At 48.5% G+C, this 24,561-nt stretch overlaps 1 protein-coding gene across 2 annotated transcripts in view; it reads left to right on the forward strand.

Annotated features, from left to right (window-relative positions):
• Window positions 1-24,561, forward strand: part of NRBP1 (nuclear receptor binding protein 1) — a 34,445-nt gene that overhangs the window by 2,251 nt on the left and 7,633 nt on the right. The window contains exons 3-8 of one of the 2 annotated variants that reach the window (XM_088162695.1): window positions 10,839-10,961; window positions 11,337-11,438; window positions 11,528-11,617; window positions 12,076-12,116; window positions 13,136-13,230; window positions 17,060-17,083. In XM_088162695.1, the coding sequence (XP_088018821.1) occupies window positions 10,839-10,961; window positions 11,337-11,438; window positions 11,528-11,617; window positions 12,076-12,116; window positions 13,136-13,230; window positions 17,060-17,083 (475 nt within the window). The remainder of the gene's footprint in view (window positions 1-10,838; window positions 10,962-11,336; window positions 11,439-11,527; window positions 11,618-12,075; window positions 12,117-13,135; window positions 13,231-17,059; window positions 17,084-24,561) is intronic. The other variant, XM_014888210.2, reaches the window with a different exon arrangement.

Below are 24,561 nucleotides of genomic sequence, written 5' to 3' on the forward strand. Positions count from 1 at the left end.
TCAGACTCTCTTTGCTGTCCTAATCATTTGGGCTGATTTGCTCTCTGGAGTAAACTCTGGCACCGCAGATGTCCTAACCTGAAATTTATTTGCAATAACAGCTTTGCTTTCAGAGCGTCCCAGCGCAGAATGCCCTCTTTCCTGGGGAGGTGTGACAGCTCAGTCCACACTGGTTATTCCAGTCAGTGCAGTGTGTGAACAGGCTCTTACTCGCTACCCGTCACAGGGAGATGGTGTTATTCCGTGGAAAAAGCATTTGCCGACCTTTCCCCAGTGATGCAGTCCCGATCTTTTTTTATGGCAGTGTCTGCTGGATGAGGTGACACCGTGGAAACAATGAGACGTGATAATCTGGAGAGGAATGGGTGCACACACATGGTTGCAGAGTGAGACAGTGTGTTCTGCCTGTGCTCTGGTACTCTCTATGTGTGATATTCTTTCCTGCTTGCTTTGAGTGCCGTCCGGTGTAGGTTTTGAAATGTAATGGCCTTGGTTTTTTGTTTTTTTTTTAATTAAATATTGTTTTATCATCCGTGAGTGATGCACTCGCTGCAGTAGAGGTGGGGCTGTGCCGACAGTGCAGAGAAGGCCTGCGAGCAGGGAGGAGCGGGCTGGCTGTGAGCCGGGGATGTCGGTGCCTGCTTACCGAAACGAGCACATTTCGGCGGGACAGTGCCCGCGCCGCCGGTCCCGGAATGGTCGTGGGGCGGCAGGACGGCCTGCGCTGGCCGCGCCGTCCCCGCACGCCCTGCCCGCCTTCTCCCGATTCGGGGCAAGCGGCCTCAGGCCGTCCCTAGCGCCCCGCGGCCCGTGCGGGACCGGGACCGGGACCGGGACAAGAACCCGGGCCCGTCCCGGGGCACCGCGGGCGGGGCCGGGCGCGGCCCGCGGGTCCAACCAATGGCAGGCGGCGCGGAGCGTTACATCATCGCCGGCGGCTTCCATTGGCTGCGGCCCGCTCTGGCCACGCCCCGATGCGGCCGCACCCTCGGGGCTGTGCCGGGGTCGGGGAGGGGACTCTGAACGGGCCCGGGATCCGGACCGGGACCGGCCCCGGGACCCTGGGCGGGCCCTGGGCAGCGCCGTCCTGGCCGAGCCGCCGAGCAGGAGCTGCTGAAGGCAGCATTCATGTTTTAGCTTCAGCCACCTGACTGAACCGTATCCACTAATGAAAATGCATTGGTTCACAAGGGGAAATGGTGTTGGGAACCCGTCTGAACGGGCAGAGGAGTGGGTAGAATGCAGCCCTGCAGAAAGGAACCAAAGGGACCCGGGTGCTGGTCGGCAGCATCTTGGCTGGAGTGAGCATGTGCCCTGGCATGGAGAGGGCAAACCTCGTCCAGGCGGGAGCAGGATGGGATGGCACAGAACGCCATCCTGGGACTATTACACACAACAGAACCAGATGCTCATGAGAGGAGAAGGTCCCACTGTAGGTGTTCTCCCTGGGATCCAGGGCAAGGACACCAGGGAATGGCTCCAAGCTGCATCTGAGGAGGCTCAGGCTGGGCAAGAGGGAGTATTTCCTTACTGAGAGGGTCACACCTGCCCCCAGCTTCCTGGAGAGGAGGTCAGTGCCCCAGGCTTGTCTGTATTTGAGGCACTTGGACAATGCCCAGCAGGCTGTGACATGGGCCAGCCCTGATTGGGTTGAGCAGTGGAACCAGGGAATCTGTGGTGGCCCCTTCCAGCTGGCTGTTCTGTATTCTATTCTGTGTAAATTTCAGCTGTATAAAAGGACTGAGTGTTGAGTTCATTGATTGTAATTCTTCCTACAAACAAGGAGCTTCTGTAGTGCAAAGAGTGTAATTCCTGCGAAAGTTCAGAGTAGTTTTATCAAAATCAAATGCTTCTGCGATATTTTTAACTAAGGCCCCTTTTTAACAAGATAGAAATTGCTTATGTTCCCCAAATTCCATTTTTTGTGGAACATGGGGCAGTACATGTGGTTCCTGCAGTGTTGTGGACTGTGCTGCTTTCCTCACAGAGTTGAATCTGGCTCTGAAATTGTACCCACATCCCTGGTTGCTGTCCTGACCAGCACACGGGTGAGGCTTTACAGGGTATCTTGTCCCATGGGTGAAGCACAGGGCAAGGCCCTACAGCATGAGGGCAGGGTAACCACAGAGCTGGTGGGGTCTGTGCTTGCCTGGCTCTCTTCTGGCTGCTGTCCCTGGAAAACCAACCCCTCTTTTCTGCTGTCCTGCTGTAACACTCCATTTCCTTCTTGCAGGCAGCATGCATGCATAACTTACTTTTCTTGGTTTGTCCAGGTGTCTCAAGAATTATCTGCTGTTCCTCCTAGGAATAGAAACTTCCTAATGGAGTGGGATTGCAGCACCACACAAGCAGACCAGGTTTAGCCTCCTGAAGCTGGCTAGTGGTGAACCTGAAACTGAGAGCTTTGTGCCTGCTGTGCCTAGAAGCTACACGGATGACATGTAGCTGTAGGAAAAGTTGTGCACTGCTGCAGCAGGATCTTTTTTTTCAGCTCAACATTGTGGTGTTTGGCTTGGCAAGCTCATGTGAGTAGGAGAGGCTCAACCCTTCCTAGATTGTGATGTCCTTGGGTTTGCTGTGTGTGATGGCTGTCCATTGACCAAGTTTCTTTCTGTACCTTTTCTGGGGAGGAAAACACTGTGTGACTGTGTAAGCCAAGACTTTATAAGAAGTACTTTGTTGACATCTTTTAGTATACTTTAGTAAGAGGGAATCTGTGTCACGCGTGTGTGGGCACACGCAGGTCCCCTTTTTGGGGTGTGTCTGTCAGGGTGAAGAGGGCAAAGGCCCAAGAGGCCTGGGTGGGCCTGGCTGCCTCTTGTGTAGGCTGGTCTCGAGGTCCAGCCTGGGGTGGTGCTGCTCTCATCGGGTGCGCAGGAGACTGAGAATGTGAAGCCTGGTACTTAGAGCAGAAGAGGGAGAAAATGGGAGAATGAGCACTGGTCTCTGCCTAAATAGCTTTACCCTTTCCCAGAGAATATGGCAGGCTGCTCAGAGCAGTGGGAGAGCATTGTGCTGTTCTTGCAGCCTTCCTCGTGCCCTGTTTGTGGTCTGGAAACTCGTCCCAATGCTGATCATGCTGTCCTGCACTGACAGTAGGCACAGGGCTTGTGCACCTGTCCCACGGATTCTGACGTGTTGAGGGGGACTTTTGGAGTGGCTGGAGGTGACGTTTCAGTTCCTGATAGCCATCAGTGACCTTGTGGCTGATTGTTGCTCTGTGGCTCATGTGTTACTCACTCATTTGTGACTCAGCTCCTGGACTTTCCTCTGCTGCACTTTCCATGTTCTGCCTCACTTCAGTGACTGCTGAGATCAAGATGTTAGTTTCTGCCCTATCTCTGGGCACATGCCTCATGTGTCAGTGTGGCTGTGCACGCAGTGGTTGCCATGTTGAATAATGCTTGTTTTTCTCTCTGGATTTCTCACTGGCAGATAGCTAGATGAAAGCTGCAGCCCTTCACAGCTTCCCTTGCCATGGACTAGGAGAGTGTGATGGGTGGAGTTCCCTGTGGCCCTCCCTGGGTGTCAAGTCAGCAGCAGAACTCAGGGAGCAGAGTCTGAGACAGTGTGCACCTGATGCATGTGATGAGCATGTGAGTCCAGTCTTGCTGTTCTTCACTGGATACTGGAAGTTCAGAAAATTAATTCAGGCAGTACATTGCCATTAGTTTGGTTCTCTTTTCTCTATGAAAGATCTGTCTGTTATTTGGATTGACACTTCTCAGCTGCTAATGGCTGGACATTACAGTTGGATTCAGTGCTCAGGCTTACAGATGCTCTCAGTCTATGCTGGAACTATCCAATCTGAAGAAAAGAGCTGTGATTCATGAAGACCTGAACTCAGAGAGACAGGAAGTGAAACACTGGGTCTGCTGCATCTTTATCTCTGTTGTTTTCTCACTTCTAGGGGGAGTCTCAGTTGATTGAATAATTTTTCATTTGAAGGTGGTATTGTACCTCGGGATTTACATTTCTCCAAGGGGACAGAGTGCAGCATTCTTGGAGAAAAAATGCTAACAGACTGCATGTTTGAATTCTGGGATGCTTGAGTCTGATTTTTTTTTCAGCCTCTGTTATGACTGGAAAAAAACTTGCTGAGGTAGTAAAAGATAAGCACCAGTCCTCCAAGCAAGCTGGCACTTAGAGGGCTGCCAGCTCCTGACAGGCTTTGAAAATGGATCTGTTTTATTTCCAGTTGATGGAGAAAACGAATACCATACTCTAGTTTTTATAGCGTTCCTTGACCACAGGGAAGGTATTAAGAAGGGAGTATGTGAAGTCTTTTAACGTTTTTATTGGCTCATGCGAGGGCTTCCTGAAAGAAATGAGCCCTTGGGACACGCCAGAATGAACTGAGGGGCACTTCAGGGTGCAGAGGGGACTGAGCTTTAGTCACAGCCCCGTTCTGTCCTTGCTCACAGGCTGTGACAGACAGCTGGCACCCACTCCTTGCAGCAGTGGCAGGAGCAGGGCTGGCTGGTGCTGCTCTCCAGCACTCCTGGGAGGCTGGATGTGCTGCTCACACTTCGGCTGCCACTGAGGGACGGAGTTCTCCCTGCATTCCTTACAGAACTGCTCTAAAAATACCGTGGTCTGCAGCAGCACCAAAGCCTTCCCTTGTCAGCCCTCTGTCTTGGGAAGCCCAGGCAGTGATCTGGTATCCTGACAGCTGCCACACGTTTGGGAAGAGGCTTCCTGCTGGGCTAGCACAGGGGAGAGGCTGTGTGCTGGCTCTGACTCCAGAGCCTGCCTGCAGGGAGGCTGCGTGGCAAATCCTGATAGACACATGTAGGTTAGCCGTGGAAGCAGGGTGATTTTCAGGCATCCCGTGGTGACATGTATGACAGGAATAGCTGTATGCTGTTTCTCTATCAGTGCTTGGGAAAAATCCCATTTCAGGTGTCTAGTACCTGTGTACATGTCTCCCAGGCCCTCTGTCTCTGCAAAAATCTGACCTCGAGACCTCTTGTCCCAGCTCTGGCTAGTCTGGCATGAAGTTTGCTTGCAGATGTGTGTGCTTGCCTGTGCACATACACAGAGATTGAGAAGCACATTGGCACGAAAAATAGTTTGAAAAATAGTTTAACAAAAAAACCAGTACAGGTGATGGTGACAAGGCTCAGGGCTTGGCTTCAGACTTACCTTCATCGTTCTTTTTCCACACTTTTGTTACTTCTCTCAAACCTCCCATGAATAGCGTACCCAAATGCTCTTATTCCATTACAAAATTACCCATAATCTCACCTTGCAACCGTTTTTACTTCTGACATCTTAGGGCACTCAGCTTTGCAATTTATAGATGTGTGTCAAGATCAGCTGTTCATTGTCCTCTTTTAAATATGATGTTTGCTCACTTCATTGCTGCTTTCTCCAGTATTATCAGAAAACATTAAATAATCACTTTTCATTAGTGTTCCATGTGGCTTCAGGGATTGTTTCCAAGACTGGTACTTCCACAGTATACCAATTTTTATGGCATTTTCTGTTCAGTGTACTGATCTTTCAACCCCTCCTGTGTGATTGATGTTATTCAGAGTTACCAGATTTGAAGATATCTCTGCCAAGTGAAAGTATCTGGAAGAAGAGGATGAGCTATAGCAGACTAGGAGTAGCTCTCATGCAGTTTATCCTTTCTGGTTTTCTCTCTCTCATTGGAGTTTCACAGTGCTGGCACTCATCTGAACTTACTGCCCCAGTGCAGTTACCAGAACCTTCCTGATGAACTGTGTGAATGGGTTTATTTACAGGTATTGGGTTTTCTTCCACACTTCCTTATTTATTTTGCTGTGCTTCTTTCTGTTTCCCATTAGGAGTTAAGGATGGAGAATCATTGCCTCTTCCTCCTTCCATTGACCAGCTCAGTGTGACTGAGCTCTTGGACTCCACTGGAATGCTTGTTTGTTTTGAAGCAGCAAGTGAAACTGAGCTCTCGTTCCTTTGGTCTTGCATTAGGCAATATGTATTCGGTTTTGATATCCATTAAATAGATGGAATGATGCCTATCTCCCTGTGGGATACTTGGCACTGGTGGGGCTGCACCTCAAATCCTGGGGTCAGCCCTGGGCCCCTCCCAACAAGAGAGATACTGAGGGGCTGGAGCGTGTCCAGGGAAGGGAACGGAGCTGGGCAGGGGCTGGAGCCCCAGGAGAGGCTGAGGGAGCTGGGAAAGGGGCTCAGCCTGGAGAAAAGGAGGCTCAGGGGGGACCTTGTGGCTCTGCACAACTCCTTGACAGCAGGGGACAGCCAGGGGGGGAACAGGGACAGGACAAGGGCAAATGGCCTCAGGCTGGGCCAGGGCAGGCTCAGCTTGGGTGTTAAGGGGAAATTCCTTCCTTGAACATTTGTCCAGCCTTGGCACAGGCTGACCAGGGCAGGGGGTGCAGTCCCCATCCCTGGAGGAATTAAGAAATTGTAGGGATATGGCACTTGGGGACATGGGTTAGTGGTGGCCTTGTTAGTGCTGGGGGAGTGGCTGGACTCGATGATCTGAGACCTCTTTTCCAAACTCAGTGACTGTAGCCAGAGAAGTGCTGCTTCTATTCCCAGTATCTTGACTCCTGTGATACTTCTGTGTTTTTGTAAACTGCTGATCTACTGCCTGGGGAATTACCTGGCAGGAATTTGTAGCTAGGTCTGTCCTGCAGTGTGTTGTTTAGCCAGAATTGTCGGAGGGCTTTTGGAGAGGCTGGATGGCCACTGCGTGACACCTGTAGAATGGTGTTGTGACACGGGCAGTGGTTCTAAACCTGCCCCTTTCCTGTAGAGCAGCTCTGGCTGGCAGCAGGGGCCTGGGCTCCTTGCAGGGTGTCCTGGCTCCCAGCAGGGCTCAGCACGGAGCAGGACCCACGGGAAGTGTCAGGGACATGGACTGTGGTGCCTAAAGGGCGTGGCAGCTTTTGGCTCTGGTCTCAGCACAGCATCTCCTGAACTGGGGCAGTGAAGTTTTGAGTCAGGCAGAACTTCAGCACGCGAAGGACCTTGAACCCTGTCTTTAAATGGTCCAGATGTTTCCACTGGGTTAACAGACTAACTTCTAGCTGATGTGCTTGATCTTGTTACTTGTTGCAGCATGTCTGGAAGAACCAATTATTGTATTGCTGGTGGTCAGAGTGTCTTTTCCTTCCAGTTTAGTTGCTGCATGAAGTGGTCTGTACAGCCATAGTAATAATCAATACCTTCCTTTCCTTGCTGCTGTTAAATTACACTGGTTATTTTCATTTTCTTGTTGAATTAAAGCCTTTCAAGCATTTTACTACCATGGCTGTAATTGCCAAGGCCAACGTGTCAGTTTAATTAAAACATGAAGTAGGATTGTTTCTTTGCTTTGTTGGATTTCTTTTCCCTTTGCCTGCAATGGACCTGGCATTCTTTATTGTGTTACATTCTGAATTAGTCTCAGATTCCAGAGAGCCATTTTTGTTCAGTTTCTGTTGGAAAATTTGCTGCTTTTTTGTTTCCCCACAGCTCAAGGAGAAGTTGAGCTCTTCATGGCCCAGCTGCTGGCTCTGGGGGTCCCTTATCTCTAGTCTCAACCATTTGCCAGGTGGTTGGGCAGAGCTTACACCTTTTTCTGACTTAAACAAGTGGCCAGGGAAACCGGTTAACATATTCATGCTGCTCTGACCAAATCTGGGGCTTCTTGTGACCATCTGGCCTGGTGTGCAGCCATTCCCCAGCTCTTTTTCAATGTGTAAGTCCATTCTGTACTGATACTCTAGTTATTGTGGGCTTTTCCTCAGTTTTTATACCTTTTTTCCTAGACTGTAAATCATCGCTGTCACTTGTGATTTAGGCTGTTTTTATTTTTTTGTTTAATTGACAGATTGTGTGAACTACAGAATGTCTCTTCAGAAATCTGTGCTCTTTCAGCAACAGATAGACAGATGTTGAGAGCTGTGAAAAAATATGCACTGGGCAGTGGAATAACCTTCCAAAAGGAAATTTAACTTCCAGACTTTTTTTCCCTTAGAGCTGTTGTGCAACTCCACCCATACTCCTTTAAGTAATTCACTTGAAATTCTTCTTGAGTTTCCTTGGCTCCTGCTTACATGGACTCAGAGCTGTGTTGGTACTTCTCTAGTGTGGAGCTGCTTCCTCTGCTGTGCTGCAGAAATTCGGGCTAAGCTGGGCTCAGGTCACTTCCTCCTTCAGAGTAAAAGCTGCCTAGTCTGGGGCTGTGTGGGACAAACATCAGAGTGAGTCATTATCTCATCGCTTTCAGGAGGGTTTAGGATTCTGCTTTGCCAAGCATAGAAAGGGATGTGTGGTAGGGATTTGGCAAACAGGAGGAATCTGCTGTTGCCTTTCAGTTGCTTGTCTGCATTTTTCCCCTTTTACTCTTCTCCCCAAGCTGTCGAATCTCCTGAGAAACAGAATTGCCATCAGTGATGTCAGCTGGGTTTGGTGTCTTGAGTCATATCTAGCGATCTGGAATATTGCTTATGAGTCATGGAAATCATTTATGCCTGGGGAGCTTGGCCTGAAGTGGGAGATGTGACAAGTCCACAGCCCTAGCTGCACTTTTGCAGTAGTTGCTAGTACTTGAGGACTTACTCAATCCAGTAAAGCTGGAGGCTTCTCAGTAGAGGGCCTTTAACTGTTGGACTCCCTGATTTAGATGTCTTTTCCAGCCTTGATGTTTCTGTGAACAAGCAGCAAGTGAGATGAAGAAAGAGTATCCAAAGAGATGCAGGGGCACTGGGTGTCAGTGTGGTGGCTGTTACCTTGCCCTTACTGCTCTCACACACCTGCCTTTCTGCTGCCTTGGGCTTCTTTAAACTTCTCTGAAGTTAAATCCTTTTGCCATTCAGCTCTAGTAATTGTACTGGGTGATTTTATGCTGCTGTCATCCCTAAGATCTTGCTTATTCTAAAATTTGAAGGAATAAATGTTCTATCTTCAATTTTTTAAATTTGTTCAGCTTTAATGATGAAACATAACAGGCCTGGCCTGTTGGTATCAGTATATTTATACATATATATATAAAATCAAGTTTTTAAGATCAATGTGAATGTCTTCCTAAAGCAAATCTCAGTCCTTTCACCCTCAGTTGTGTAGGTGGCTCAAGTGGAAGGCAGTGGGGTGGTTCATACTCGGCTGTCACCTCCTGTGATGATTTTCCATTGCTGTCCTCTGTAGCTCAGGCTCTCCTTGTGGAATTATGGCCTGTACCCCTTGTTCCTGCCTGTGCCACGCCTTGCAGCCAGCTGGTTGTGTCATACTCGTTTACTGCTGAGCTGCCAGAGAAGTCTGTATCACTCTGCTTTTACTGTGCTTGGCATCATTTGTCACTGCAGTGCCAGGGTATTAAATGTCAGTCGGCCTGTTCAGAGTCCCTTGGGAGACCATAAAGAATCCCACCTGTACTGGTGGCCTGTCACTCTGTGTTGTCAGGAAGGAAGGAGTAGAACGGGATAGAGTAATTCAGCTGGAATGACGAAATTGGGGAAATTTGATCATGTGCAAGTGGCTGCCAGGGGAGAAGGGATTTTTGAGGGAGCTCTTACATAAGGTGAGAAGTTTCCAGCAATAAGATGCTGATGGGTCCCTAGTGAGGGAAAAGAAAGTGATGCAATATGAGGAGGAGCTGTTAAATGGCCAGGTTTTGGAGATGATAGAAGTAGAAGATGAGTCTGGATTTGCCAGGCAGATCTGTGTAAACTGTTATCTCAGGGGGGAAATTGGATTAGCTGAAAGCTGCCAAGCCTGGTAATCAGCACCAACCCTGCTTGAGTTCAAGGAGTGTTTGGGCAGTGCTCTTAGACACAGAGTGGGATTCTTGGGGTTTTCCTGTGCAGGGCCAGAAGCTGGACTTCAGTGATCCTTGTGAGTGAGCCTCTTCCAACTCAGGTTATCCTATGAATCTGTGAAGTGATTCTTGGTGTGTGGTCAGCAGATGGGAACAATAATGGTTGCCAGTTGACAGTTAAAAGGTGAATTCTGCCTTCTTGTCCTGTCTAAGTGCTTTGAATTCAGTTCTATCACTGCATATTGCCTGGTGCAGTGGGATGTTCACCATGACTGTGACTGCTGTGAAATTGCCTGGCACAGGCATTACAGTAAATGCCATGGATGTTGGATGAAAGAGACCACGTTTGTCTTTGAGTGCTGCTACATATCTGAAGAAAAACAATGTTATGGAAAACTTTGCTGCTGGGAGCAGGGTTCACCTGTGATCTCTTGCAGGTCTTTCAGCCTTGTGTCCTCCCACAGCCCTTGCCATCCTTCTGCTGGGCTCTAAACTCTCAATCTCCTCCCCTTACCTTGCTGCTTTCTGAGTGCTCATCTGTGTGTTGAATATTCAGTGTGGATGTACTTGTGCTGGGTCAATGTTTACAATTATTAACTAAAGAAATTACTGTAGTGGGCTCCCTTGTGTCGTTGGCTCCCACCTCCCAAGCTTCAGGTTTCCCCTTATTCCTCTCTGCTTTCACTGAGTTTCAGGTGTCATCGCCTTTCAGAGGATTGTATCTGAGTTCTCGAGACATTTCTGTTTCCCTTTTGTATTGTTGGAGTGCGGTTTTTTTTTTGTGGTGGAATGAACTACATGTGTCTTGAATCATGAAAATCTATTGTATTGCTGGCAGAAGGCAGCTTTGTTACAGCACAGCGTTTGTGCACAAGAGGTTTTCCCACCGGTGTGCTCAGGACTTGCTGCTCACATGACTGAAGTTTTGATATGCCCTGCTCCAAGATATGTGTGCAAATCCTGTCCTGGAATTTTAATTTAATTAAAAGTTGATGAGCAGAGTTCGTAATTCTCCAATGAGTGCTGCGTGGCAATGATCTGGTCTTGCTGACTGAGAGCTCACAGGTGTCTCCACCCTTCCCTCCAGGTGAACCAGCGCAATGTCCCAGGGATTGACAGTGCCTACCTGGCCATGGATACGGAGGAGGGTGTGGAAGTTGTTTGGAATGAAGTTCAGTTTTCTGAGCGGAAGAACTTCAAGCTTCAGGAAGTAAGTTGATGTGTTTCCCAGCAGAATTTGAGAAATGTGCCTTGCCCTGGGGTGGGATTACGGATACTGGGGACTTCTTGTGTGGATTATTGGCTGTGCTGTCCAAATGTAGCAAATTTGGCTTAAGCCTGGTCTGCATAGGAAGTGTCCTGGAAAACTGTTGTTATTTCCATGAGCCCTTGTGTTCATTTAGACTTAGCAATCAAACCACACTCTGCTGAGATGCAGAGCAGAAGAAAATGTGATGCTGTCTGTTCTTAGCATAGGGGCTTGACATACATGTTGGTGTTTGAGGGGACCAAGACCCAAAAAGAAAGAAGGATGTAGGTTGGTGTGGTCTCTGTTGTGACATGTCTTTGTCTTTCCTATGTTAAGGAAAAAGTTAAAGCAGTGTTTGACAACTTAATTCAACTGGATCATCTCAACATTGTGAAGTTCCACAAATACTGGGCTGATGTGAAAGAGAACAAGGCCAGGGTGAGTGCAGCCATCAGGCTGTTGGGTTCTCATTGTGTGTTTTTAGGTAATAAGCAAGGTGGAGGGTAACGTGTCATACTGCCCCACAGGTGATCTTCATCACTGAGTACATGTCTTCAGGGAGCTTGAAACAGTTCCTGAAGAAGACAAAGAAAAACCACAAAACTATGAATGAAAAGGTAACTGTTTCTTTCTGTCTGACCATAATTCTTTAGAGCCATCAGCTCCTGGAAAGCCCTTTCAGCAGAGGATCCCAGTGAGAACATTGCTGCAGTTCCCTGTGTCCCTGTAACCTAGTTCAGCTGCAGGTTCTCTGGGACAGCAGTTCTGTGCTGGTTGCTTTACTGCCAGCAGCTCTGCAGCTTCGTAGGTGTGGTGTGACAGGCGTGTCCCTCTCCAGGGGCCATTACAGGAAAGGGGGAAGGTGTCTGTGCACGGGAGACTCTGGAGGGCAGGTGTGCTTCTGGACCCATGGGAATATGTAGAAACAAGCTGACCATAAGAGGATTGATTCTTTAGACTTGCACTGAGTAAAAGCTGGAGCATATATTGTTTCCTACGAATGGGCTGTGAATCACAGAACTACAGATTAGCTCCTTGTGGATGATTTTTTATCCTTTTCCTCTTGTGTCTTCAGGCATGGAAGCGGTGGTGTACCCAGATCCTCTCTGCTCTCAGGTACGTGGGGTACTGACCTTGAGATCCCAGCAATTGGGGCTGATGTGCCAGTGAGTGTGGCAGTTAAGTATTAGGGAGCTCTCCAGAGTATCCAGCTTTATAACCTGGGTTTCTCCATGGTCAGAAGGATATTGCAAAGGTGACAGGGCAATTAAGTTCTGTGTGAGAGGACTAAGAAAAACTTCCATAGCATTGGCAGGCTGCAGCTCTCTTGCAGGCAGTGGATTCATGGATGTTGAGGCACGGTGTTGTTAGATGTGTGTGTACATTTCTTGATGATGCAGCTCTTCTGCAGCCATCTTAGTGCAATACAATTGAGTAGGACGTGTTTTGGGTTTTAAAAACTCTTTTCCACCTGAACTAGAGTTGGTGAGTAACTAATTAAAACCTTAGAGGAGCAATAGTCTGGATGACAAAGCGTGGCTTGCACTCTGTAGAGAAAACTCTGGTGCCACTTGGCTGTATGGTCAATTGGTGAATAGTTTGGGCTCTGATAAACTTCTGGGAACTGACTGTCCTCATTTGTGCTAACTGCTAACATCAATCCAAGCAGAGTGTGATGCAAAAACAGTGTACCTGGAACCCAGCACTGAAAAGCTGGCAAACGTGTGTGTGTGTAGCATTAAGTGCCTCTTTGGTCTCCTTTGAGTAGGGACAGAATAAGGCTCTGATGTTTTTGGTATAAAACTGTAACCCTTTTAGAATCTATTCAGCAGTACTGGGTTGGGTGAAAGTGTGTCTTTACCTCTGGTACCCTGAGTTTCTTGGGAACTGATAGGAGAAAGCTTTCTCTCCTCCCCCATCCCCCCATGTTGTGGAGATTCATTGGAGACAGTTCCTATTTGTTCCTGGTTCTCAGCTAGAGGCTGATGTACAGTCACTGAATTGTATCTCGTGGCTACTGTAAATCCCTGGCATGTGCTATTTACTGCCCTGTTCTCTTCTGATGTTGTTTGACATGGGAAGGGGTGAAGGGAGGGATTCAAGGCCTTGACCAGTGCTCTGTTCTGCATCTCCAGCTACCTCCACTCCTGTGATCCCCCCATCATCCATGGCAACCTGACCTGTGACACCATCTTCATCCAGCACAACGGACTGATCAAAATCGGGTCAGGTAATACTTGCTGGGGGTGCCCCCTGCCTGTCAGACAGACTGCCCAAACAGAAAAAGGCATCTACTCCTATCCAGGTTTCCTGGCACAATAGGCACATGTGTGCATGTGCTTCTCCACCACATCAGATGTGCCAGAGACTGGGAGCAGAATTCACTGGTGATTGGACCCTTGTCAGGTGCAGGAAAGACTGATACTGGGTACTGTTTGCCTTTTAGCCTCTTCTTTAGCTTTTTGTCTCAAGGGCATGACACAGGAAATGATGCTGAAACTTGGAAGTTTTGTAGGCACATCATTTTTGTGTTCATCTGCTCTGCAGATTTTCATGTTAGTTGCAGATTTTCATGTTAATACACAGAGTTCTCCTCCCAGCACTGTGGATCTTTGGGAGCTGCCTGGGGAGCTGTGTCCATGAAGCCACGAGAGTGCTGCTTGTGGCAACCCACGTTTATAATCAACTGGACAGACTGATTGCAGTGAGCAGCTTGTCCTGGCATCCTTATCCAGCGTCCCACCCATGGGCCTGCCTGCAGGCTGCTGAGCTGCCCTGGGCCTGTTTGGCACAGAATGCCCTGCTTGGGCAGTCACTCTGTGCCAAAACAGTTCATTTCATAAGTAAGCAGTGATGTTCCTGGCAGTGCAGAGCATCCTTGCATGCTCTGTTTTTTCCTGCTATTCCCATGTCTCGAAAATCTGTCTGCAGTCAGAATACATTATGTCACACCTTGACATGACCTTTCAAGGGACAGCTTTGCTACCTGTTGTTCAACTTCTGCAAGTATTCTCAATCTGAGGAATAGGTCTTTGCTTCCCTGGAGCTATTGTCTGTGTGAGTTCTGCTTTGATGTGGCAGTGTACAGGGAGAGAGGCTCTGCATCACCTGTCATCCAGAAATAGCCTCTCTATCAACTGCAGACTAACGGCTTTTCTTCCCATCAAAGAACTCCACTGTTGTTGTTTTGTTCCAGAACTGGGGTAGCAGATCTGTGCTTGTACCAGGGAGACAGGGTCATGGCAGAAGGAGCACTCTGCTCCTTACCTGCCTGTAAACTTGGGGACTTGCTCTTTACACAAGAGCTGATGTCGTCATGTAATCACACAGACTTTATTGTGTTTTCCTGACTTTGTCCAAGTTGGAGAGATTTCCAAGAGTGAGTACATGTAGTACCTGTGTGCTGGCAAACTCCCTGCCATTCAGTTCAGACTGATGGGAAGACTTGAGTACTCAAGAAATTCCCTTTTTTAGTTTAGTTTCAAAGTATCGTGCAGCTGCCACCTTTCTGCAGGGCAGCCAGCACTGTCTGTAAAACCAAACCCACGGAGCTGGCATTGTAGCCAGGGCTCTCACCAGGGGGAGATCCTGCAGGTCATCAGACCTGCTGTTCCTGGAGCATGCAACTCCAGTGGTGCAGTTCAGAGGCTGTGTAGAAGGAAGAAGGTGGCTCTTGAGGTGTGGGCTACAAATGGCGGCCTCAGCACAGTTGTACCTTTGCTCCCTTCGGTTTCACAAAGCTTTGCTTCTGTCAGGTGCAGCAGGAGGGACATGGCAGTCACAGGCTTGTGCTCATGCCAGGAGAAGTGGGTGTCTGTGCTGTTACAGCTGCAGGGTGTGCTGGAGTGTGGCTGCAGCTGCAGTACTCACGTGCAGATGTTCCTGAGAAGACCTTTCTGCTCCACAGCTGTGGGCTGCCTGGCTCACCTCATGTTCAGAAGTGAAGTAATTTATATAAAAGATTCTGGTCTTTACTATTTTCCTAAATAAAAAAGGAAGTGAGTGCAAGTGGGCTTGTGGTCGAAAGAGGAATCCTCCAGATGGGAAAGCTATGGCTCCAGTGCAGGCTGGAATTAGAGTTGGCAGTGTTGCAGGATGTATTCCTATTCCTGCACAGCCCACCCAACCAGAAAAGGCAAGGCTACATCCCCAGACATGCTGGTTGTATTGGAGCTTGAGCCTTTCTCCGTGTCATTGCTGCCAGATGGGCTGAGTTTGAGTTTTGGGCCCTGGAATGACACTTGCTTCAGGGTCACTGACAGTGCCAGGCTCATGTTTGCTGCTTCCTGTCCTTGTTCTGTACAGCTGGCTGGTATCTGAGCACTTCCCTGTGTTTACTTAAAAGCAGCAGGACAGTAATTTCTATGGAATTATGGGGAACAAGGATTCAGTGCACTATGAGCTGTACTTTGGTGCTGTCTCTGTCCCCAGTATTGTGCTAGGTGCTCCTCCCAAAGCTCCTCTCCTTGTGGTGACTTTGGCAAAGAGAATACTTGCTGAATGTGGGGCAAAAACCTGGCTAAGGCAGCTGCTGGTGTGCACTGCAGGACATCCTGCTGTCTGCTGGGGGATTGTGTGCCAGGAGAGCAGTGGCACATTGGAAATGTCTGATAGTGGTTCCTGTGACACATGTTCAGGTGTGGGAACAGCCCTTGGCTCCTGGCTGCTCCCTCAGATGCAGGAGCATGTGCACTGGCTGGACTGGTCACTGTTTCTCTGTTCAGTATGCAAATCTGTGTGCTGGGGGTCAGCTGGGGAAGAAAGAAGGGAGTGGGAAGGAGGAAAGATTTTGCATAATGCTTAAATGCAAAAGCCATCTATAATCCATTCATTTGCTAACCTTTTTTTTTTTTTTTTTCCAGTGCCATAAAGTTCAGAGTTAATAGATTTAAGGAGAAAAAGTTTCAAATGAGTGGAGAGCTTTGGAGAACTTGTGATGAGGACAGGACAGACACTTACAGCTCTTAAACTTGCCACTGGTATTCCCAGAGACTGGAATGTTCCACCTGCTCTGTGGAGCTGTGGTGAGATGAAAGCATTCCTTGTGATAAGTGCAAGTTGTGTCCTGTGTGCTCTTCCCAGAGCCCAGGGGCAGCACAGCAGTGCCTCTGTGGGTGTCTGTGCTGTCTAAGGAGGGGATGTGCTGCCAGGTGTGTTCCTGAGACAGGCAGCAGCTGCTCTGAGTGCAGGAAGAACAGCATGTGCACACAGGGTGTCTGGTGCTGCTGCCTGCTTGTGTTGGCATTGTTGGGAGCTGTTCCTGGAATTCATTGGCAGCGTAAGAGCCATTCACAGGTGGAAAGAAGTGATGTGTTTGAATTAAAAATCCTTTGGGGCAGCTCTTGGAGTGCCCCAGCAGAAGGGAGGCCTCAAGCTGGAGGGTGTCAGTGTCCTCTGGTGCTCCTGAGACACGGTGATGAATCGGCACACGCTGAGTGACACCTTGATGGAGCACAGAGGAAGCTCCATGGAGTGCAGTGCAGATTTCTCTCTTGTGCCTCCAGGCATTGCTGCTTATGCATCTCTCCTGTCTGTACCGCACCTGACCTTAGACTCAGTCTGTATTTAGTTGTGTCTGCTCAGTCTGCCCTCAATTCCAGGCCATGGGGCCAGGACTCTTATGGGTGTTAGCTCTGCTGTGGCATCGTGTGGCCAGGTGTGTAAGTGTGAGTTCTCCTGCTGAGATCTGTGGCCAGAAGTTGCTGGGATGTAGAGAAAGGGAATTCTCTGCTGTAGGGGTGGGGTGGGTGGACCTGTAGAGCACTCACAGAAGAACAGAATTTCCAGCTTCTTGGTCTCAGAGTGAGCTGTAATCTTCTGCTTGGTCAGAGATGCCTTGTCTCCCCTGCCTGGTCTGGTTCTCAGGTGGAAACCCTGATGTTCCTTAGGTAAATTTCTTTTGAAGAGGTGGCTGGAGGCAGGGCCCAGTGCTCAGTCCTGTCCCTGTGTGCCCTGACTCTGACCCAGCTGTCTCTATGGATGTAAGTGCTTTGCTGTTCACCAACTCATTGACTTTATCTCGTTTTACTTCCCGCTCACGGGCTGCTCTGTTACAACAGTCTTTCATAGGATTTTTGCTAATGGTGAGCAAACTTCTCCGCTCCTGTGATGTGACTCCACTTATGTCATGTACATGATTTTATCTCTGTGTGTATCTGTATATATATATTTATATATATATGTGTGTGTATCTATATTTGTAACACACAGACATACACACTGATCTATTTACAGTGTTCCCTTGCTATAAGGCTGTGTGTAAAACTGTTTGGCTTAGGTGCATCCTGCTTGGAGAGCTCGTGTTCTGTGCTGGGATGCAAACAGTTCCTCGTGCTCTTGGCCAGAGCCTTACAGAGAGGGAGCACTGCCCTTTGTGAAGTCTCCTGGTTGTTAGTTTTCTCCCTCTCCATGTTCTTAGCGTGTGCTAGTCCACGGGCCCTGTGCATGCTGGCTCCTGCATGTCAACAAGCCATGCCTTGTTCTGAGCTCTTCCCAGCTGAACTTCCCACGTCCATTAGGCTCTTCCCTGCTGCTGCTCTGCTGCCCTTGGCTGGGACCCAGCCCTGGACTAGCCCCCACTGTGTGCTTGGCTATCCAATTGCTTGCTTGTAGTTTGAACTCCTTAGATGTGTTGATTTTAAGATGAATGTTTCAGTGAATGTGTCTGGCTCCTGATAGCCAGATCCCTCCTGCCCCAAATGAGTCCCTGGATTGAAGTAAGCTTGGCTATTGATGTTTCCCCAGATACATCTCTGATTTTGGGGAGATCTGTGCATATGAGGAGGGAGTTGGGCTGGTGGGAGCCAGAGAAGGATTCGAGTGCTGCAATTTGTAACCCTATTGCATAGAACACCATGTTTACATTTAAAATAATTATTTATTTTATTTTTTGCCATCAGGATTATTCTCGATGGTTAGAGTTTGTTTCTACTGAGTTGGGAACCTACCAACCGTCAGCTGAAGTGGTGGAAAGGGCAAGGGCCTGACCAGATGGGCTCTGTGCCTTCCAGGTGTGGGCAGGAGGACATGCTGTGCCACTCTGCATCACCAGCGGAGCAGAGGCTCCTGCAAAGCTCAGTCTGGGCTCTGGTGCAGCTGAGGGGGATGGTAATGTAGTCAGGGCTCGAGTGCTGAGGAGGGCAGGTGTCCCTGGCTGCAGGATGGCAGAGCGGCAGCGAGCACACTGGTCCAGGAACAAGCCCACAGCGTGGGAACCAGACTGAGCCTGGGCTCAGCCACACCGAGGGCAGCAAGGCTGAGGGCTGGCCAGCCATTCCTCCAAAATCAACCCCCGGGAGTAGAACCAAAGACCCTGGTTCTAGAAGGACAGGAGAAGCCTGAATCAGCACGCTGCAGGCATAAGGAGATGCTGTGGTACCTCACCTGTGCTGGAACAGCATCAGATGGCCTTGGAATACTGAGCTTTCCTGGATGGTTAGTTGTGAATTTGTTCTAACAGTCTGTTGTACCAGGAGATACTGTTGATATGAGAGCTGCAGATTGTTTAAGCCTTAGATCTTGAGCAGTGATTTGGGTTTGAAAACACTAAATCTAGGGTATAAGGCTCCTGTTTTGCTTGAGCAACGAGGCTGTGAGTGACATGCTTTTATAACTAATCTTATTTGAGTCATCCCTTCACTCCCTTGGATTTTGTTGCCTGATCTTTAAATGTCATGCTGGTTTCCACATTCTTAACAGACACTTGATGTGATGTAGAAATAAGTGGTTAGTAGAGTATCTTGGATCTGGCTTATTTCAACAATGGCTGATGGGGTTTTAAAGGGAAAATAATGGATGATTAAAGTCATCAGACATAGAAACATCTGCCATAAAAATGCCATGTTGGCATTGATTTAGGAAGATGTAACATGAATTGATGTAGTTTAGCTTTTCTAACTGGACAGTTTTGTCTGTGAGTCAAGCACATTCTCTACCAAGCCAAACATTTCTGGTTCCTTAGAAACTTGGCAAAACTAAGGCAGATATTCATTAAGTCTGTGACTACAGGTGCTGTTGTGATGAGATTGGACAAGGAAATAGTTTTGAGTGGAACCTTTTGTCTCGAAGGCTCCAGATAGCCCAGGGTTGGATCCAGGCTGCTTTTTTTTGGGTGGCTGGCTTTGGTTTTGGTTTTTTTTTTTTTGAAGCTTTGGCTGCCTTGGGTCTGTGTTCTCTGTGAAACTCGTGGTGTAAAAGCTTGTCTCCAAGTGAAGGTGCTTCTCATTTGGGTTGTTCTTGAGAAACTGTCGGACAAACTGGGTTGAATAGCACGAGGTTGATTTTAATTGTAATGTTACAATGCTGTAATTGTAATGCTACAATGCTGTAGCTGCTGCCCTGGTTACTAGAGTGGCAGAAACAGTTGCAGAGGCCTGCCCTGGGTTTTTGTGCAAGCACAGAGCTTAAAGGAGGAGGAGCAGCCGTGGGTGAGTGGCAGCCCATGGGTTCTGTCCATGCTGGAAGTTCCAGCCGCCTCCTGCTGGCCACACGTTCAGTGTGTGTGTCTGGGCCAGGGGGGTCGGATTTTTAAAGTCCAATTCAGTGGTAAGAACTGGTGGCCTGGGTGGCCTTCTGCAAGGGCTTTCCTCCTTCTGTGCTGTGATAGTAATAATCTCATTTTTATTTTGCAGAAGGTTTAAAAGCTGGCTCTTGCTCCTAGTAGTTATTTCCCTATCTCAGTGTACCCTCTGTGTGCTGCTGTGATTCACCTCATTCATGAAAACAGCAGAAGATGATGATCATCTAGACTGGTTGTTGTTTTCAGCTAAATAAGAGATATTAAAAGGTTTAAATGTCTCTGTTTAGTGCTCCAGCTTATGGAACATCCATTTTTCTGAGGTCATTGTTATTTCTGTGTTGCACTGAAGGCATTCCTGCTTCAGTTTAGTTCAGCTCTGTTTTTTTTCTCTGGTTTTATGTGACTTTCCCAGTGGGTATGGGGATGTGGATTATAGTCATCCAGGTCTTCATTCACCCATTCTCATATTAGCACAGCAGTTGCAGGTGTCTCTTCCTTTCAGGACCCTTTGGGAACCTCAGCAGTTTAGGAAGGTCCTTCGTGCCAGTTCTGAAAAGATCACTTAAACACAAAACAAGCTAGGGCAGCCTGTGGTGGCTGAGCAGGGGATGAGCTGTCTTCTCAAGAGGTCCCTCTCAGCCTGGACAGGTTTGTGGTTTAGGTCTGGAGCTGTGTGGGCCAAGCAGTGTTTGCACTCTGGCACCTGCTTCCAAGCTGAGCTCTGCTCTAAGTTAAATCTCCCAAGGGCCCTTCATGTTGTGGATCAATGATAATCAAAGATGTGGAGTTTGAAATTTGGGAAAGTTGTACTTGAAATTCTTGATCTTGTGGGCTCTAACTGTATTTTAGAATGTGAATTTTATATTGGTTCAGTCCCTGCTTCTGTTGAGCAGAGCTGCTAACGACAGAAGATCATCTTCACAGTCATGTTTCTGAGGGTACATCTGTCTTCTGAGAGTAGATGATTCCTCCAGAGTAGCTCAGTCTGTAGCATTTCAGTGAATATCTGTTTTTTCTGATTGCATGTAGTTCTTGCACTGTGATGTGAACACATATCTTTTTCATATCAATATTGCATTGCAGTTAGCAGGGGTTTGCATGGTCAGTGAAACCTTCATTCTTCTGGTCTAGAACATGGAACTTGGTTTTGGGCGCAGATTTCAGATCTCCCAACATACTTTGTTAGGGATGAGATTGTTTGTATCGTGAACTCTTCCAGATAAAGTGCCAATAAGCTCCTGAGTCCCTGTTTAATAGCCTGCATGCAACCAGGATTGACAGGTACTAATCTTAGAGCTCTTCTTTATCTGTTCTTGTTTTTCCTGCTCTGCCTACTTCCACTTTCTGCTTCCATGTAATGGATGCGGTCAAACATGTCAAGTTAGAACTCTAAGATTTTTTTTAAATGCAAAAATACCATCTGCTGCTTCATGAGAAATGGGACAGAGTATGATCATGTCCCTCTGCAGAGCGTTGACAGGAGTGTGTGCCCTGGCCCCAAATGTAGCTTATGGTGCCCTGGGCTGCATTAGGCAAAACCTTGCCAGAGGAGGAGGGGATGGTCCTGGTCCTGGTGCTCTGCTCAGTGCTCGTGCAGCGCCCCCGTAGGGACAGGGACAAGCTGGGCAGAGCCCGCCGAGCACCCTGTGACGCTGCAGGGCCCGAGCGGCTCTGCTGGGGTGAGGCTGCGGCAGCAGAGCGGGCCCGGGGATACCTGGCTGTGCCACCTCTGGGGAGGGGTCTGCAGGTGAGCCCGGGGACGGCACCAGAGCCCACGGCACGGGCTGGAGCCCAGAGGGTCCCTCTGCACCCCAGGCACTCTCAGTGTGGTGGTGGCACAAGCACAGGCTACCCAAGGCAGTGTCCATTGTTGGAGTTACCCAAAAGCAATCTGGACGTGGTCCTGGGCAGTCAGCTCTGGGTGTCCCTGCTGGAGCAGGGGGGCTGCACAAGGTGACCTCCACAGGTCTCACCCTACATGAACCATACCATGACTTGGGTTCTGCATTAATTTCTGTGGAGAATAGCCCTCTCCAGTTTATGTGTGACATTAACTCTCCACTGCCACTACCCCTGATTCTGCTCCAGCAGTGTTTTCTCTGGAGGGAACCAGGGGCAGTGTTTCCAGAGGTTGGTTTCCTGCTGGGAAGCTGTGTCAGTAGATGTGGCAGGAGTGCACATGTGTGTAAACACATGGGGAGCTGTACCTGGCACTGGAAACAGTGCGTGGTGAACTTTTCGTACGCTGAATCTATTTGGCCCTTCAGCTAATGATACTAATAAAATCCTGTGTCTTCTGGTGATTCAGTGTTGCAAGCATTTTGCAAAGTTTGCAATCCCTGTTACAGATCTGAGAGCTGTAGGGAGCTTTTATTCTGTGATCAGCATCAATCTGGCACTTCTTCCTGTTTGACTCCTTGTTTAATGGCTGTATGCTTCTTTTTATGCCAGTAGCTTCCTAGTTCCTTATTTTCTAGGCCTTGCTCTCCCTAATAAAAAAGCTTTTGTCATCACTGTGTGCAGAGAAAGCAAACAGTGTAACATCGTGGGTTTGTGCAGTCTTGTACCCTTTTGCAGGAGTGAAAGTGTCTGGGGCATGGGAATGCAGGGGACTCCTTTATAGCTGCAGAGGTGGCCTTGGCTTTATTTGATAATTTTTGGGTCCCTGGTGGTAGAGCAGTTAATTGTCCCATTGCTGGGCTGCACAGTGAGCCTGGGGCAGTCTCAGAGGTCAGTTGTTGGTTTTCCTCACTGACACCTGGTTTCCCCTCTGGCCGGGGCACCGAGTCCTTGGCTGAGGAGTGGAGTCCTGTTCTGCTTTGCAGCGTGCTCACATGCGTGAGCCTGAGCAGCTCAGTGGCTGCTGCAGGAGGAGAGGCAGAGCTGTAGCACAAGGCCATGGGGAGGACTGTGGGACAGGAGACCTTTCCTGCCCACAAGGAGGAAGTTCTCAATGCAGAATACAGGTGGGTGTGAGATGGACACTGCACAAGAGGGACATGTCCTCTGCAGCGTGACGTGTTCCAGAGCAGGGGGCTGCCTGCCCAGGCAGCTCTGCTAAACGTGCTGTAGGGACAGCTAGGAAGGAATGCCACCCTTAAGAGCCAGTGGGCACACAGGCTGTCCACTTACTCTGCCCAGCACTTTTTGCATGTTCTTGAGGGTTTGAGAAGTCTGACCAGCTACAGCATGCTCCTGTAGGAATGCTGATTCCCTTTTTATGCTTTTGTTGTCAGATTGAGTTCAGCTTGTCAAAGATGGGTTGCTTGTCCTACCCTCTGCTGTGCTTCACATCTCTTCCTATCACCTGCCCTGCTCAGACACTGTATTTGGCTGAGCCTTTTTCTAAAAATCGTCTCTGCTAATTGCCCATAACTTGTCAATCCCATGGGGCTGTGTTTTGTAATCTGCCCCTTTGTAGTCACCTTCTTGTGACTGAGAAAGACACATCCATTGTTATTGTTGGTGATGTGACTTTATTTTGTGGTCTTCATAATTTGTCCCACTTAATAGCCATCCTCAGCCTTCACCTATCCAATCATTAACAGTGTGGAGCCAGTTTGAGAATATAGAAATAGGTGTATAACTGGCAGATAGCAGCCATGTAAGTCAGGCAGGAGAGCATGTCGGAAGTAACTTCAGTGTGTTCTTACCATGTACAGTCAGGAGGCTGGGTTAAAATGTAGGGTCAGGTGAAGCTCTCAAGCCCCTATCACTGCTAAGTTTGCCCATGCATCAAGATGACCTTGACCAACAGTGACCAGACCAAACCCAAAGTTTCTTGTCTTATCTAAAATCCTGTCACAGCTGTAACTGTGCACTTCTGCCTGCTGTGTTGAGCACACCTGCAGGAAGTTTTTCAGAGCTGACCCCAGAAGCATGTTGTGCTGTCAGTGATTCATAGAGCAGGACTGTGTCTGGCAGGGCTGTCCCTGCTTAGCTGTAAGAAACATAGGAGATTCTGGGGGTCTGATGGCATTGACTCTGTGCTGCCTCAGCTCTGAAATAGCAGAGTGAGGTGATGCTGCTCAAGCTGCACGTGAGCTGGGATATAAATGGCTGGAACAGGCAGATTCCCTGCCAAGTGTGGCTGATCAAACCCAGCTGCAGAGCCAATCTCTGCAACAGTGATGGAAAAACACTCCGGTGGGACTCAGCAAGCTAGGAAGAACAAGGAGCAGAGTACCAGAGGGAACAGGTCCCTGGCTGACCCACAGCAGCTCATTCAGAGCTGCCTGTGTGTCAGTTCTGTGTATCTTGAGTTGGAGGCTGCCACAGACATCGCAAGCCCAGTTCTTACCAGAAATGCTGGTGCTGCTGCAGAAGGTCTGTAGGACCTGGATGCAGAGGAGCTGATTATCAAGGCTGGCTGGACCTCATTAAGGACACTATAGGTGGAGGCTGGGGTAGATTTCCACTCTACCTGCCTGTCTGGTATGGAAGTGCGTCAGCTACCACTGCTGAGGTTTCTGTTGATAGTATGTTCTGTGATTGATTGATTGATTGATTGATTGATTGATTGATTGATTGATTACTGCCTCATCCCTGTCCTTAGATGGGCTCAGGAGCCAAGAACAGAGTGCCTGAATAGTGAACTGGCCCTTGCCATCCAACATGTGGTCATAACAGGATTTGAAGACATTGGAAAATGAAGCTGATCATGACATTATGTGGGGAGTGACTTTCCTTGGCTGATTCTGCTCCATATTTGGTGGGACCAGGTTGTTGAGTTTTTGGTCCCTGTTTCTTCTTACAGCACATTGTACTGATAAGAAAGGCAGAACGAATAGAAGAATTAAAAAATAAGTTGTTTTCTCTCCCCAGATTGTCTAGTTTGCCACTGGGGGTCCCTTTGACATGCCTGAAGTAGCTGCAGGTTTAACAGGTATCACAAACATATGATAGTTCCTGTACACTGCATTGGGCACAGAGACATCCAAGATCCCATAAACAAGAATATGATTAATCCGATGTTGGAATAGAAGGGTTTCTGAAGCCTTAAATACTGTCTTTAGAAGGCCTGGTATAAGAACCCAGTGTGCT

The sequence above is a fragment of the Sturnus vulgaris genome, chromosome 3, assembly GCF_052056855.1.
Source record: "Sturnus vulgaris isolate bStuVul1 chromosome 3, bStuVul1.hap1, whole genome shotgun sequence".
Taxonomy (NCBI): domain Eukaryota; kingdom Metazoa; phylum Chordata; class Aves; order Passeriformes; family Sturnidae; genus Sturnus; species Sturnus vulgaris.